The sequence below is a fragment of the Aquarana catesbeiana genome, linkage group LG11 (genome assembly GCF_042186555.1).
Source record: "Aquarana catesbeiana isolate 2022-GZ linkage group LG11, ASM4218655v1, whole genome shotgun sequence".
In the NCBI taxonomy this organism is placed as follows: domain Eukaryota; kingdom Metazoa; phylum Chordata; class Amphibia; order Anura; family Ranidae; genus Aquarana; species Aquarana catesbeiana.
Window position 1 is genome coordinate 282046597 of NC_133334.1, and position 15311 is coordinate 282061907.

At 42.4% G+C, this 15311-nt stretch overlaps 1 protein-coding gene across 1 annotated transcript in view; it reads right to left on the minus strand.

Annotated features, from left to right (window-relative positions):
- LOC141112851 (serine/threonine-protein kinase Nek11-like) overlaps positions 1-15311 on the minus strand; it is a 274187-nt gene that overhangs the window by 69085 nt on the left and 189791 nt on the right. Inside the window, exons 11-12 of the mRNA XM_073605945.1 lie at positions 6771-6843; positions 3540-3588 (exon numbers count right to left, since the gene is read on the minus strand). Coding sequence (XP_073462046.1) covers positions 3540-3588; positions 6771-6843 — 122 coding nt within the window. The remainder of the gene's footprint in view (positions 1-3539; positions 3589-6770; positions 6844-15311) is intronic.

A 15311-nucleotide genomic window follows, 5' to 3' on the forward strand; every position in this document is an offset into this window, starting at 1 on the left:
AGCCGCCTTTCTTGGAAGCAGAATAATTCCATGAAATGTGTAGAGCAGTTCCATGAAACCCTAGAGTTCCTCCAAAGGTGGCTGAGGGTTCCTTGAGCAATGACCAACTTCTGCCTCTCAAATGAGTAACCACTATCAACAATGACAGACTTGAACCATGGGTACTGGAAATACTGTTATCTTTGTAGTAATTGTTTCTATGTTTAATGCACAACTAAGTCTCATTCATCTTCCTGAGGAAGCAGAATAATTCTATGAAACGCATAGAGCCGCCTTTCTTGGAAGCAGAATAATTCCATGAAATGTGTAGAGCAGTTCCATGAAACCCTAGAGTTCCTCCAAAGGTGGCTGAGGGTTCCTTGAGCAATGACCAACTTCTGCCTCTCAAATGAGTAACCACTATCAACAATGACAGACTTGAACCATGGGTACTGGATATACTGTTATCTTTGTAGTAATTGTTTCTATGTTTAATGCACAACTAAGTCTCATTCATTCTCCTGAGAAAACAGAAAAGTTCCATGAAACGCGTAAAGAAGCCTTTTTCTGAAACAGAAGAATTCCATGAAATGCATGGAGTAGTCCTGTGAAATCCTAGAGTTCCTTCAAAGGTGGCTAAGGGTTCCTTGAGCAATGAGCAACTTCTGCCTCTCAAATAAATAACCACTATTACCAATGGTAGACTTGAACCATGGGTACTGGAAATACTGTTATCTTTGTAGTAATTGCTTCTATGTTTAATGCACATGTCTCATTCATCTTCCTGTGGAAGCAGAATAATTCTATGAAAAACATAGAGCCGCCTTTCTTGGAAGCAGAATAATTCCATGAAATGCGTAGAGAAGTTGCGTGAAACCCTAGAGTTCCTCCAAAAGTGGCTAAGGGTTCCTTGAGCAATGAGCAACTTCTGCCTCTCAAATAAATAACCACTATTAACAATGGTAGACTTGAACAACGGGTACTGGAAATACTGAATACTGAATAATTCTATGAAATGCGTAGAGAAGTTGCGTGAAACCCTAGAGTTCCTCCAAAAGTGGCTAAGGGTTCCTTGAGCAATGACCGACTTCTGCCTCTCAAATGGGTAACAACTATCAACAAGTTTTTTTTTAGTTATCTGTGAAAGGGGGATTGTTTCCAATGACCACAAATATAAAGGGTATTTTTCTAAGTGACCCTCACAATAATATACTGTGAACTTTTAAAATAGTAACTATTAGAAGAGGTTCCCTGTGTCAGGACCTGGGCTTGAACCTCTGCTGTGACTGGCAATGAATCTACTCACTGAACTACTTGGGATGCTGGATAGCACCTTGTCAGGTTCCTTTGGACAACCCTGCCATGTGCCTTGCTTTCTGCTGAGCCTTTAACTCTTTGCTCCTCCCATGAACTTACTGATTTAAGGGTCTCTGCATTTCCTGTTTGCCAGATTATTGTGCTATCTCCAGCCAGTATCTCACTCCCATCTTCCCTGCTGCCGTCCATATTTGCTACCACTCATTATCGACCCTTGGCTTGTTTCTCGACTACAGTATGCTTCTGCCTGATCCCAACCGTCAACTACTCCTTTACTAACCTTTTGGCTTGTTCAGTGATTACGCTTCAGTTTGTTCCTTACCTGCTTATCCGCTTCTGGACCCCAGCTTGCTCACCTTTTGGTGGGGCGATCCTGAGGACTGCGACCTGGTACTAACAAACAGCAAAAGCCATCTCCACCATAAGGTGCTCTGGTGAACAAAGGTTGGTACTTAGACTCCGCACCTCGGGTTTGCCCGCATCATCTGCCAGGGTGACCTGCCTGTGTACCTAACAAGATATTTGGGGGGCACACTCTAAAAGATGCATTAAAGATGGTGCAGCCATAAGACCATACAGTAGAAGAAAATATTACAGCGCACACATGCAAAAAAGACATTTACCTCAAGCAAGGCTAGTTTAAAACGCCTAAATATATAAGTTATATAAATATATAAGCTAGTTTAAAACACTCCTTCATATAAGTACCTCTCATTAGCATCCACTTGTGTCATGGGTGGAGACCTTATGATTCTCCCATTTAGAAGAGTGTAATGCTCTCATGGTTCAGAGATGCAGGATCTCCCACTCAATGGATAGTGTAGGACCCACTAATCATGGGGTACTTTGTCGCAGTAAGTCGGCTTAGCACCATATAGCAATATGGTGTGACCAAATCCCCATATTTTTTGATAATGTTTTTTGAAAATATTTAGGTGTTTTAAACTAGCCTTGCTTGAGGTAAATGTCTTTTTTGCATGTGTGCGCTGTAATATTTTCTTCTGCCTGTGTACCTATCGCGCTGGTTCCTGTGTGAGCTTCCCACTGCTATAGCAACTGGTGTTTGAGCCTGACCCCTGATCGCTACACCCTGAGCTCGGAAAATCATTGTTTCAATTTTAATGCACAACTAAGTCTCATTCATCTTCCTGAGGAAGCAGAATAATTCGAGGAAACATATACAGCCGCCTTTCTTGGAAGCAGAATAATTCCATGAAATGCGTAAAGCAGTTCCGTAAAATCCTAGAGTTCCTCCAAAGGTGGCTGATGGTTCCTTGAGCAATGACCAACTTCTGCCTCTTGAATGAGTAACCACTATCAACAATGACAGACTTGAACCATGAGTACTGGAAATACTGTTATCTTTGTAGTAATTGTTTCTATGTTTAATGCACAAGTCTCATTCATCTTCCTCATCCCGAGGAAGCAGAATAATTCAATGAAATGCATAGAAAAGTTGCGTGAATGCCTAGCGTTCCTCCAAAAGTGGCTAAGGGTTCCTTGAGCAATGACCAACTTCTAAGTGACCCTCACAATAATATACTGTGAACTTTTAAAATAGTAACTATTAGCAGGGTTTCCCTGTGTCAGGACCTGGACTTGAGCCTGGAACCTCTGCTGTGACTGGCAATGAATCTTCTCACTGAGCTACTTGGGATGCTGGGCAGCAGCTTGTTGGATTCTTTGGACAACCCTGCCTTGTGCCTTGCTTCCTGATGAACCAGGGTGACCTGCCTATGTACCTATCGCGCTGGCCCCTTTGTGAGCTTCCCACTGCTATAGCAACTGGTGTTTGAGCCTGACCCCTGATCGCTACACCCTGAGCATGGAAAATTATTACAAGGGTTCCTCCATGTTAACAAAAAAGTTGAGAAAGGGTGTTGTAGAGGTTCACCATGTATAAATACATGATAAAATCTCATGTCAACATGTTGTAAAGCATGGGTACCGAGATGTGACTGAAAATACTTGTAGTTGTGTCCTGAAAATCATGGAGATCTTTTGTGCAAGTTCTGACCTAAGCTGGGGAAGCTGAGACTTGACTTGCCCCCTTCTGCCCCTCTGTTGGCCTATAAATGTCCATCGTGGAGCTATAGGGGACAGACTAAGACTAGACTTTCCTGCCTCAAGTCTTGATGGCTTTATTCCATCTAAAGAGGTGACATGGGGTAGACTCTGATGGTAGCAGAGAGGTGGACCACCGTGCAGTAAAAATTGTTTGTAGTCTTTCAGCCGAATCTCACCTTTCCGTTCCTCATCTGCTAGACGAGCTCCATTCTCCATCCAAGCATTCTGGAAAGAAACAAGTGATGTAAAAATGATTGGGCAATCTGCCTTTTATAACTGTGGACTGTTAAGACATCTATTAAAGGGATAGACCACAACACTAAAGCCCAGGCAGATATAAAAGACACAAATAAATGCGACTCTGTATTCATTAATATATCAAACTTTTTTAATGCAAGCAGTGTAAGAACCTGAATCAGACTTGGCATCAGTCTCCTCTAGAATTTGCAACAATCAAAGCGCACAAATATGTCATATCAAAATGATAGAAGAAATGGGACTAATGTCCATCAGTGTTCAGAATCCACTGGAGACTGTGAATAGGTTCCTGCAGGAAGAGCTGTCACAGTGGTCACATGACCGAGAGCCAGTCCCGCCCATAACCGATCATTAGTACAGACCGTAGTGCAGACTGTGACAGATCGGTCTCTGTGCTGAGAAGTGCGCAGCACAGAAATCTAAGTTGACCGTAGACGCATAAAGTGCGCTGTGTGAGTGTTAAAGCCCGCCCTCTTTGTCGCCGCACATGTGCATAACACGGACAACAAGAGACCGTCCAAATAATGGGCTCCACATCGAAGATGTTCAACTCCAGCCAAGGTTTATTGCACTGACAGCACACAGCTCACTCCCACCCGAGGCCACACCCCCAACATGTCTCACCCAAAGCAGGGCTTAATCAAGGGGAAGCCCCACAAAAATTTGAAAGGGTTAAAAATATTAAGCTCTGAATGCCATTGAACAAAAGAGGCAAACATCAGCCAATCAAATACAGTCAAGGCAAACGCGTCGATGAATCCGGAATGGGGCGGGGTGTTAAATTGTAGCGAATCTCCCGGCAGCGCTCGATACGCAAATCCATCGCCCGGCCCTTAGAGACAAAACACGAACCTATTGATGTCATTATCACCATTTCCGGGGATGGGAGGGGATGGGGGGGGGGGGGGGGGGCAGGATAAGCAGATGTAGGTGTCATTCAATGGGAATAAGTTATAAAGTGAATACAAATACAAATATAACGATTGAATGCGATGTGTCACATCTCTGCATTATCGCAGCATAAAGAAGTGCGGCTTTCCGATTACACATCTTACATAAAGACGCTTTGCATTTCTGACATTATGTAGCAACAAAGGTTGTCCTTTAGTAAAGTGTTTCATGTGTCGCCTGGGGGGGCGTGTCTTCTATTATTTATCATTGTGTACCTCAGCGGGAGAATGCGATTGCTTCCCTCCCGCTGTATTATTATATATTAATCTGTGTCAGAGCGGCGAGGACTGTTTATGGGTCGCGGATAAATGGATGGTTTAGAATTGTATCCACATGGAGGACGACGTTCCTTCAGCACATATGTCATAGTTACAGTGTATCCAAATCCAAACAGAAATCAAATGCATCTTTCCTGAATAGAACTCGCGCTAAGTGGAATAATAAGAGAATAAACAAGAAATAAATACATCGCAGCATCTATTACAAAGGTGCTAAAACCTCAAGAATGAATATATGAATTGTCAGCGCTAGAAGAATATTAAACAACAACTTGATGATGTGCTCAAAAAATATGAGCCGTGACAATTTTATCAGAATAAGTATAATAAAGTGCTCCAAAATAAGGGGAACATCAGCAGCAGAATCCACTTTTGATATTCTTGTTGTTTAATATTCTTCTAGCTCTGTTAATTCATATATTCATAAATCTAATGCAGTTTACTTTTCCTTACATGTGGTGACTGCATTAGTCATACTTTTTCCTTGTTTTTTATTTTACTACTTTGTTAATATTTTTATTGTTAATCCTGCCAGAGACGTTTGGGCCATCTTTTTGTATGCCTTTCTATGCTTGATCAATGTTTGATTAGCACTTTAGAGAACTTTATATATAGATCTCTCTCTCTCTATATATATAGATCTATATATCTATAGATATATAGATCTATATATATATATATATATATAGAGAGAGAGAGATATCTATATCTATATCTATATCTATAGATAGATAGATAGATAGATAGATAGATAGATAGATAGATAGATAGATAGATAGATAGATAGATAGATAGATAGATAGATAGATAGATAGATAGATAGATAGATAGATAGATAGATAGATAAATTTAAATACCCTATATTACCAAAAGTATTGGGACGCCTGCCTTTACACACACATGAACTTTAATGACCCCCCAGTCTTAGTCCGGAGGGTTCAATATTGAGTTGGCTCCGCCCTTTACAGCTATAACAGCTTCAACTCTTCTGGGAAGGCCGTCCACAAGGTTTAGGAGGGTGTCTATGGGAATGTTTGACCATTCTTCCAGAAGAGCATTTGTGAGGTCAGGCACTGATGTTGGACGAGAAGGCCTGGCTCGCAGTCTCTGCTCTAATTCATCCCAAAAGGTGTTCTATCGGGTTGAGGTCAGGACTCAACCCAGTCAAGTTCCTCCACCCCAAACTCGCTCATCCATGTCTTTATGGACCTTGCTTTGTTCACTGGTGCGCAGTCATGTTGGAACTGGAAGGGGCCGTCCCCAAACTGTTCCCACAAAGTTGGGAGCATGGAATTGTCCAAAATGTCTTGGTATGCTGACGCCTTAAGAGTTCCCTTCACTGGAACTAAGGGGCCAAACCCAACCCCTGAAAAACAACCGCACACCATAATCCCCCCTCCCCCCACACCATAATCCCCCCTCCACCAAATAATTTGGACCAGAGCACAAAGCAAGGTCCATAAAGACATGGATGAGCCAGTTTGGGGTGGAAGAACTTGACTGGCCTGCACAGAGTCCTGACCTCAACCCGATAGAACACCTTTGGGATGAATAAGAGTGGAGACTGTGAGCCAGGCCTTCTCGTCCAACATCAGTGCCTGACCTCACAAATGCTCTTCTGGAAGAATGGTCAAACATTCCCATAGACACCCTCCTAAACCTTGTGGACGGCCTTCCCAGAAGAGTTGAAGCTGTTATAGCTGCAAAGGGCGGAGCCAACCCAATATTGTACCCTACGGACTAAGACTGGGATGTCATTAAAGTTCATGTAAAGGCAGGCGTCCCAATACTTTTGGTAATATAGTGTATTTAGCGGATAAAAAAAAAAAAAAAACAATTTCAGAACTGAACATAGTAAAAAAAAAAAAAACTGTTATAACTGAACATAATGAATATACTTCCTGTTATAACTTCACATACTTTAAGGACTTCATATTTTCTGTCATCTTCCAGTTTCTGATGATTTTCCTGATAAATTCGCTCAACAGCCCTTCTGTAAAAAAACAAAAAAAACAGTCACTCCGCATCAGTGAAATGATATATTCCGTGGCGCTCCATGGGGGGTGTACTAATAATAGAAGGGCACGGCTGAGAAAAAACTGCCGCAAATAAAAGAGAACTGGAAACAAGTCTAATAATGAAGGGGAAGCGGCTGCCGGGATCAGTGATGAGAAAATGTAGCAAAATGAGCTTCCAATCGTTTAAATTGAATAAATATTTCTACAAACTCAAATTTAAATGGAAGTCAATTGGAGACCATTTCTCGGGGTCACTTTTGGCCCTTTGGAGGGGCGCTAGATGAAATATTGTGAAAGGTCAGCCGCACTCCGACGATGTAGAAGATGAATAACGTTTATTTAAATCTTCACAACATATAAAATACAAACATCACGGCTCCAAAATATGGACATTTAACGCGTTTCACACAGTTAAAGTATAACTAAAGGCAAAAGTTTTTTTTTTTTTTTTTGTTTGGGATGAAGGCGAGGGGATTAGACCACCTGTCAGTTTTTATTTCTCCTGTTTGCCATGTCTGGTGTATGGCTGATGTGTCGTCTGCGACCACCCACTAGCCCCACCCCTCTTTACTAACCAATAACCACCTAGTAAAGAAATACACAGCTCCTTCTGGAATAAATGGCCCCTTTATTAACAACCATAACAAAATATTTTATATAAAATAAATTCCATATATATATATATATATATATATATATATATATATATATATATATATATATATATATATATATATATATTATATAGATAGATATCTATATATCTATCTATATATATATAGATAGATCTATATAGATAGATAGATAGATAGATAGATAGATAGATAGATAGATAGTACCTGCTTTAACTGCTATGTCTAAGGTTCCCGAAGGAAGGTTTTCTATCGCATCGGCTGTACCGCCACCACCTCGCCATCCTGGCCCCCAACCGCGATTCCACCAGCTCAGGGACAAACTATTACCAACTTTTTGCCTGATGACCGATAGCCCATTATTCCCATGATAGGGAAGGTACCCATACCGAGAGAGGCCCAACCCCTTCCACACCACATACAGTGCCTTACAAAAGTATTCACCCCCCTTGGCTTTTTACCTATTTTGTTACATTACAGCCTTTAGTTCAATGTTTTTTTTTTTATCTGAATTATATGTGACGGATTGGAACACAATAGTCTAAGTTGGTGAAGTAAAATTTGAAAATTATATACATAAAACTATTTTTCAGAAATAAAAGAAACTGGTAATTGTCATGTGCGTATGTATTCACCCCCCTTTGTTATGAAGCCCATAAAAAGCTCCGGTGCAACCAATTACCTTCAGAAGTCACATAATTAGTGAAATGATGTCCACCTGTGTGCAATCTAAGTGTCACATGATCTGTCATTACATAGACACACCTCTGTGAAAGGCCCCAGAGGCGGCAACAGCTAAGCAAGAGGCACCACTAACCAAACACTGCCATGAAGACCAAGGAACTCTCCAGACAAGTAAGGGACAATGTACAAGTACAAGTCAGGGTTAGGTTATAAAAAAATATCCAAATCTTTGATGATCCCTAGGAGCCCCATCAAATCTATCATAACTAAATGGAAAGAACATGGGACAACAGCAAACCTGCCAAGAGATGGCCGCACACCAAAACTCACGGACCGGGCAAGGAGGGCATTAATCAGAGAGGAGCACAGAGACCCTGGAGGAGCTGCAGAGTTCATGTGAGGAGTCTGTGATACTTATGTACATGGGAGGAGTCTGTGATACTTGTGTACATGGGAGGAGCCTGTGATACTTATGTACATGGGAGGAGTCTGTGATACTTATGTACATGGGAGGAGCCTGTGATACTTATGTACATGGTAGCAGTCTGTGATGCTTATGTACATGGGAGGAGTCTGTGATGCTTATGTACATGGGAGGAGCCTGTGATGGGAGGAGCCTGTGATACTTATGTACATGGGAGGAGCCTGTGATACTTATGTACATGGTAGCAGTCTGTGATGCTTATGTACATGGGAGGAGTCTGTGATGCTTATGTACATGGGAGGAGCCTGTGAGACTTATGTACATGGGAGGAGCCTGTGAGACTTATGTACATGGGAGCAGCCTGTGATATTTATGTACATGGGAGGAGTCTGTGATACTTACGTACGTGGGAGGAGCCTGTGAGACTTATGTACATGGGAGGAGCCTGTGATATTTATGTACATGGGAGGAGTCTGTGATACTGATGTACATGGGAGGAGCCTGTGATGCTTATGTACATGGGAGGAGCCTGTGATATTTCTGTACATGGGAGGAGCCTGTGATACTGATGTACATGGGAGGAGCCTGTGATGCTTATGTACATGGGAGGAGCCTGTGATATTTCTGTACATGGGAGGAGCTTGTGATACTTATGTACATGGGAGGAGTCTGTGATACTTATGTACATGGGAGGAGCCTGTGGTATTTCTGTACATGGGAGGAGCCTGTGATACTTATGTACATGGGAGGAGCCTGTGATATTTCTGTACATGGGAGGAGCCTGTGATACTTATGTACATGGGAGGAGCCTGTGATACTTATGTACATGGGATTTTTTTATTTTTAATACATTTGCAAACATTTCAAAACAAACTTCTTTCACGTTGTCATTATGGGGGATTGTTTGTAGAATTTTGAGGAAAATAATGAATTTGATCCATTTTGGAATAAGGCTGTAACATAACAAAATGTGGAAAAAGTGAAGCTGTGAATACTTTCCGGATGCACTGTATAACTAGATTGGATGATGTTTCTATATCTGGAGTTTATCTGTAACATTCATTAAAGTTGAAGGCAGACAACGCACAAAGCAACTCCCAGGATATGTGAAGAACAAGCACTGAAATGAAGGCCAAACACCCCCGATGTGGGTTAGAGATCTCTTTGTCCTTAGAAACCATCAACCTTGATTTGTCCAACTCATGAGACGGAGCGCAGGATGTTATTTCAAATCCTCAAATAGAAATAGGACAGGGTGACCCTGAGCCGGGCCCCTTCCAGGTGAATGATACATACAGAGAACAATGCGTACTAAACCGCCGCCAATGCTAACCCTTTCCCAGTCTGAGGTTGTGGTTTTCGGGAGTCATCAGGAAACGGCTTCCATTTTCTGATCATTCTAAAGAATTCTCATAATTTCTGGTAAAGAGACAAGTAAAGGTAAATACCGCTTTTTTTAGAAATAAATAACTAAATCAGGAGGAACGGGAAACTGTAAGATTTATAAAATTTAACCCCTTGGCGCCGACGTAATGCAAATATGTAGCCCTCAGTTTCAAGTGGCTTTAATGGGATGATATGAAGCTCCAGGCGTCACCCCGGTGCTGTATTTTAGAGCGGGGGGGGGGGGGGGCGGCTTTCTTGTAATGAGCGAGCGATCCCATCCCACCGGGAGGCCAGAGCAACCAGCTGGCTCATCCACTGGCTACAATGCTGGAATCGGCTTCGATCGGGTCTCTAATCTAATAACCCGGAAGCGATGTCATGACATAACCTCCAGTTTACTGAAGACTTAAGCCTCGTACACACGATCGTATTTTCCACAGACAAAGCGCCAGACTTTTGTCCGAAGGGCGTTGGCCAGGAACTTGTCTTGCATACAAACGGCACACAATTGTCGGTCAACAAATACGAACGTAGCGATGTACTACGAGGCTTTTCAGCTCTTTAGCGCCACCATTTGGGCACCTTCTGCTAATGTTGTGTTTGGTGAGCATTGATTCCGATCATACGTGTTTGTGCTTTAGACTTTTGTCTGTACACACGATACGAAAATCCGACAACAGACATTTGTCCACTGAAAACTTTAAAGCCTGCCATCCAACATTTGTCAGCGAAAAATCCGACAACAATTGTCCGATGGGAGCGTAGAAGCGGTAGGATTTTCCGCCAACAGTCTGTCAACACACATTTCCCGTCGGAAAATCCGATTGTGTGTACGGGGCTTTAAAGGCACCAAATAAAAAAAAAATGACAGTATTGAAAACAGCCAAACTTGGCGCTTTGAATACTTTTAGGTGCAAAGGAGGGATTTGGGGTCCCCAGATCCCCCCATAAAGAGTACCTGTCACTGCCTATTACTGTCACATGGGATGATTACATTCCTTGTGACAGTAATAAAAGTGATCAAAAATAAAACATTTAAAGGGACGGTGTAAAATAAATAAATAAAAAAAATTTAAAAAAAATTAAAGCACCCCCATTCCTCTGTGCACACTTTCACTTAGGGGTGTACTGACTTTTGTTGCCAGCGGTTTAGACATTAATGGCTGTGTGTTGAGTTATTTTGAGGGGACAGCAAATTTACACTGTTATACAAGCTGTACACTCACTACTTTACATTGTAGACAAGTGTCATTTCTTCAGTGTTGTCACATGAAAAGATAGAAGAAAAGATTTACACAAATGTCACTGAGGGGTGTACTTACTTTTGTCAGATACTGTACATATACTCACACTGTTATAAATAAATGTTAACAAACATTTTAAAATGTATTGAAGCATGGATGGTGTCAGAAGGACAGAGATTGGTGTCAGAAGGACAGTTGATGGTGTCAGTCAGCAGGGCAGTGGATGGTGTAATGAGGGCAGAGATTGGTGTCAGAAGGACAGTTGATGGTGTCAGTCAGCAGGGCAGTGGATGGTGTAATGAGGGCAGAGATTGGTGTCAGAAGGGCAGTAGACAGACAGTATTTTTTTTCTAATATTATTTTTTACAATTTTTTTATTTTTTTATTATTTTTTACAATTTTTAAAAGTACTTTTTTACTATTGTTTTTTTAGGAGCCCCATTGGGGGGAGGGGGGGGGGGTTTGGTGAAATATTGGGGGTCTAAACAGACCTCCGATGTCTCACTTTTGAGACAGGGAAAGGGAATGAGGACAGAGATCCCCCCCGTCCCTTTCTCTGCAGCCTCCGCAGTGAATGAATTGAAAGTGCTCTGTGCTGAGCGGCTTCCTGTTCATTCACAAACTGAAGCATAGTAAACACAGTGAGTGATTGGTACCGATTGCTCACTGTGTTCATTCAGAAAAAAGAAGGGGTAAATGACATATTTACCGGCCTCCACCCCCCACTCTCCGTCCTGAAACATTCCCTGTGTGCCCCCAGCAGCAGCCGGTGCGAAATGAGAGGAGGGAAGCCGGCAGCGCTGCGGGTGAGGGGGGTCAGACAGCAGGCGGAATCTGATTAGGGTGTGCCCAGGCACATCCAGCACACCCTGTGCGCACACCTATGCCCCTCAGGGAAGAGCCCTTTACTAAACCTACAGACCTCACACACCATATCCAAAGAATGGAAATAAATATATAAAAACTCATCACCACAAATCTCCCAGCTGCTTCTCATGCCAGGAATCGGGGGGGGGGCAGGGGTTGCTCGATCAGTGAAATGTGCGAGTCGAGGGCCACATGAAAAAGAAACAAATCGGGGGCGATTAGACCAAAGGCAAAAGAAGAAAATAATTATCCAGAGATAGACGGAATGAAGGCAACATACAGGGATATACAATGTAATACTGACATATAATCACACACATAGGATGGACTTGATGGACTTGTGTCTTTCTTCAACCTCACCTACTATGTAATACTATGTAACTATATGTAACTATATGTAACTATGTAACGGAAGCAGAGGAGATTTATAATGAGGTTTCGCTGATCGACCAGAAAGAGATAGAGAGAGGAGCTGCAGCAAAAAAAAAAAAAAAAAGAAAAGAAGATAATTGCTCGACATATTCTATTACGTTTTTAGAAACAGAGGATGGTACATGATGGCAAAGTGTATTTAATTAGAGTGGGGGTGTCTGCCGATTCTCAGAAGCCGGCAGCATGCAGGTGTGACACACGAAGCTCGGCGCTGGGGGGGGGGGGGGGTTGGTAACGCTCGCTATTCTGGAACCGCACAATTACCATCCGGCTGCTGCGGTCCTGGACTGGGGTGGAAAGTCCGCACTCTAAAGGTCAGCTTGGTCCGAGACGCTTTCACAAGAAAACGCCAAATCTATCAAAGTCAGAAAAACTGAGTAAAGTAAAGAGAACCTGTCATGAGAATACACAGGATGTTATAGCTGTACACATACGTGCATCTAACCACTTCAGCTCTGGAAGATTTACCATCTTCTGTGATACGGCACTGCGTTACTTTAACTGACAATTGCGTGGTCGTGTGACATTGTACCTAAATAAAATTGATGGAAGAAATAGAACGCTGGATAGCCGCAGTCCAAAAAAGTTCACCTTTATTAAAATATGGATATAAAAGCATCACAGGGCAATACAGACTAACTGCACAGCTACTGACGCGTTTTACACCAGATATGGTGCTTAATCATAGCTTGATTAGCTACGATTAAGCACCATATCTGGTGTGAAACGCATCAGTGCGGTGGAGTTAGTCTGTATTGCCCTGTTATGCTTTGATATCAATTTTTTAATAAAGGTGAACTTTTTTGGAGTGCGGCTATCCAGCGTTCTATTTCTTCCATTATCTCTGTTGCAAACAGTGCCAGCACCCTGCCTGACTGCGGAGACAGCTGTTCTTAGGAGAGGTGATCACTTTGGAGCGGTGCACTCCTAAATAAAATTGATGTCCTTTTTTTCTCCCCCAAATAGAGCTTTCTTTTGGTAGTATTTGATCACCTCTGCGGTATTTATTTTTTGCACTAAAAAAAACAAATACCGACATTTTTGAAAAAAAAACAATATTTTTTTTACTTTCGGCTATAAAACATCCAATAAATAAAAAAAAAAAATGTGAAATTTCTTCACCAATTTAGGTCAATATGTATTCTGATACATGTTTTTGGTAAACAAAATCCCAATAAGAATATATTGATTGGTTTGAAAACTGGTGTTAAAACTGTAAACACAAAGTGGATCCTGAAGAAGCCCATCTTGGGCGAAACGCGTCTATTCCACCATCCTTTGTACATTCTCAAGTGTTATGCTGGCTGTACAATAGATCTGGTAGCATTCACTACATGTTTTTAGATACCTCTATTTTAACGATGAATAATAAATATTGATGATTTTACTACCTTTGTTGTTACATATGACTGTATGTGTTGCCTTTTCCCCTTTTTCCCCATACCTCCCTTCTGGGAGATCCGGGGAGACCTCAGTTTGTGCCTCACTCTAAGTTAGACCTGAAATTGCGGTCCCAGGGCCATCCCCGGCCCTTTGGCTGTCCCTTTGATGCCTCCACTGTCACTCGACCTCTCCGACCCTCACTCAGAAACCTGAGGTGTCCATGTGAAGATCTGCAGAAACTAGGAGAGATCCTGAGGAGCTGATAGGTACAGCAGGAAGGTTCGGTTCTGGTGAGGGAGCATTGCCTAAGAGACGTTCCGATGCCAGTAGATACTCAGACCAGCCCGCCTGACACCAACAACCATACCACATTCAATGTCACTTACATCGCCTTTCTTCCCCGTTCTGATGCTCAGTTTGGACTTCAGCAAGTCATCAAGCAAGTATGATTGGCTTATTGTCCGCCCACCAGCTTCGGATTTATATTGACACCCAAGAACATATCATTGTGTTCCTCCTCACACAGCCAGAAGACCTTAAACAAAAAAAAAAAAAGGAAACCGAGCATTGTTTGCCCTTGTAATAAAATTAGATTATCGTCCCAGAGGGAGGTATCACCAAACGGTGGAAAAACTGATAATCTGACCGACACAATTAGATTTTTCTTGATGGAGCTCTCAGATAACGTCAACGGTTATATCAGACCACTTTGAATGACAATGAATTGAAATGTTCACATAACCTTGTTAGCGGATTACCGAGCTTGCCACACACAGCATTGTGGTGGCCAGATATGTCATGGGGGAGTAAAACAACTGTCCATCCCTCGAAGCCATCAATTTAGTCAGCAGCTACAGCTATTGAAAGTATGAAAGTTAAAGTGATTGTAAAGGCTTACATTTTAGTTTTTTTTAATAAGAAACATGTTATACTTACCTGCTTTGTAATGGTTTTGCACAGAGCAGTCTCAATCCTTCTTTTCTGGGGTCCCCCACTGGCGCTCCCACCTCCCCCCCCCCCCCCCGCCGAGTTCCCCCATAGCAAGCTGCTTGCTATGGGGCACTTGTGTGTGCTTGCTGCCGCCCCCTCCCCCCGCTCTCTCCCCACTGGCTAAGACTGAAAGCAGCAGGAGCCAATGGCGCCCGGTGCTGTCTCTGTGCCAATGAGGAAGGAGAGAGCTGTTTGTGTTACATTAGTGGACTTGTAAGTATACGGTGTGTGGTGCCTTCTCTTTTCTTCTTTTTTTTTTTATCTTAACGACCCGGTCTCTTCCTTGTAGACATTTATGGGTTCTCTCATCTCCTGATGAAGCAAGCGGTGACTTGCGAAATGCGTCAAGATAACTGTGCAAGAATCTATGCGTTGTTAACCTACTGTCATAGGCATGCGCA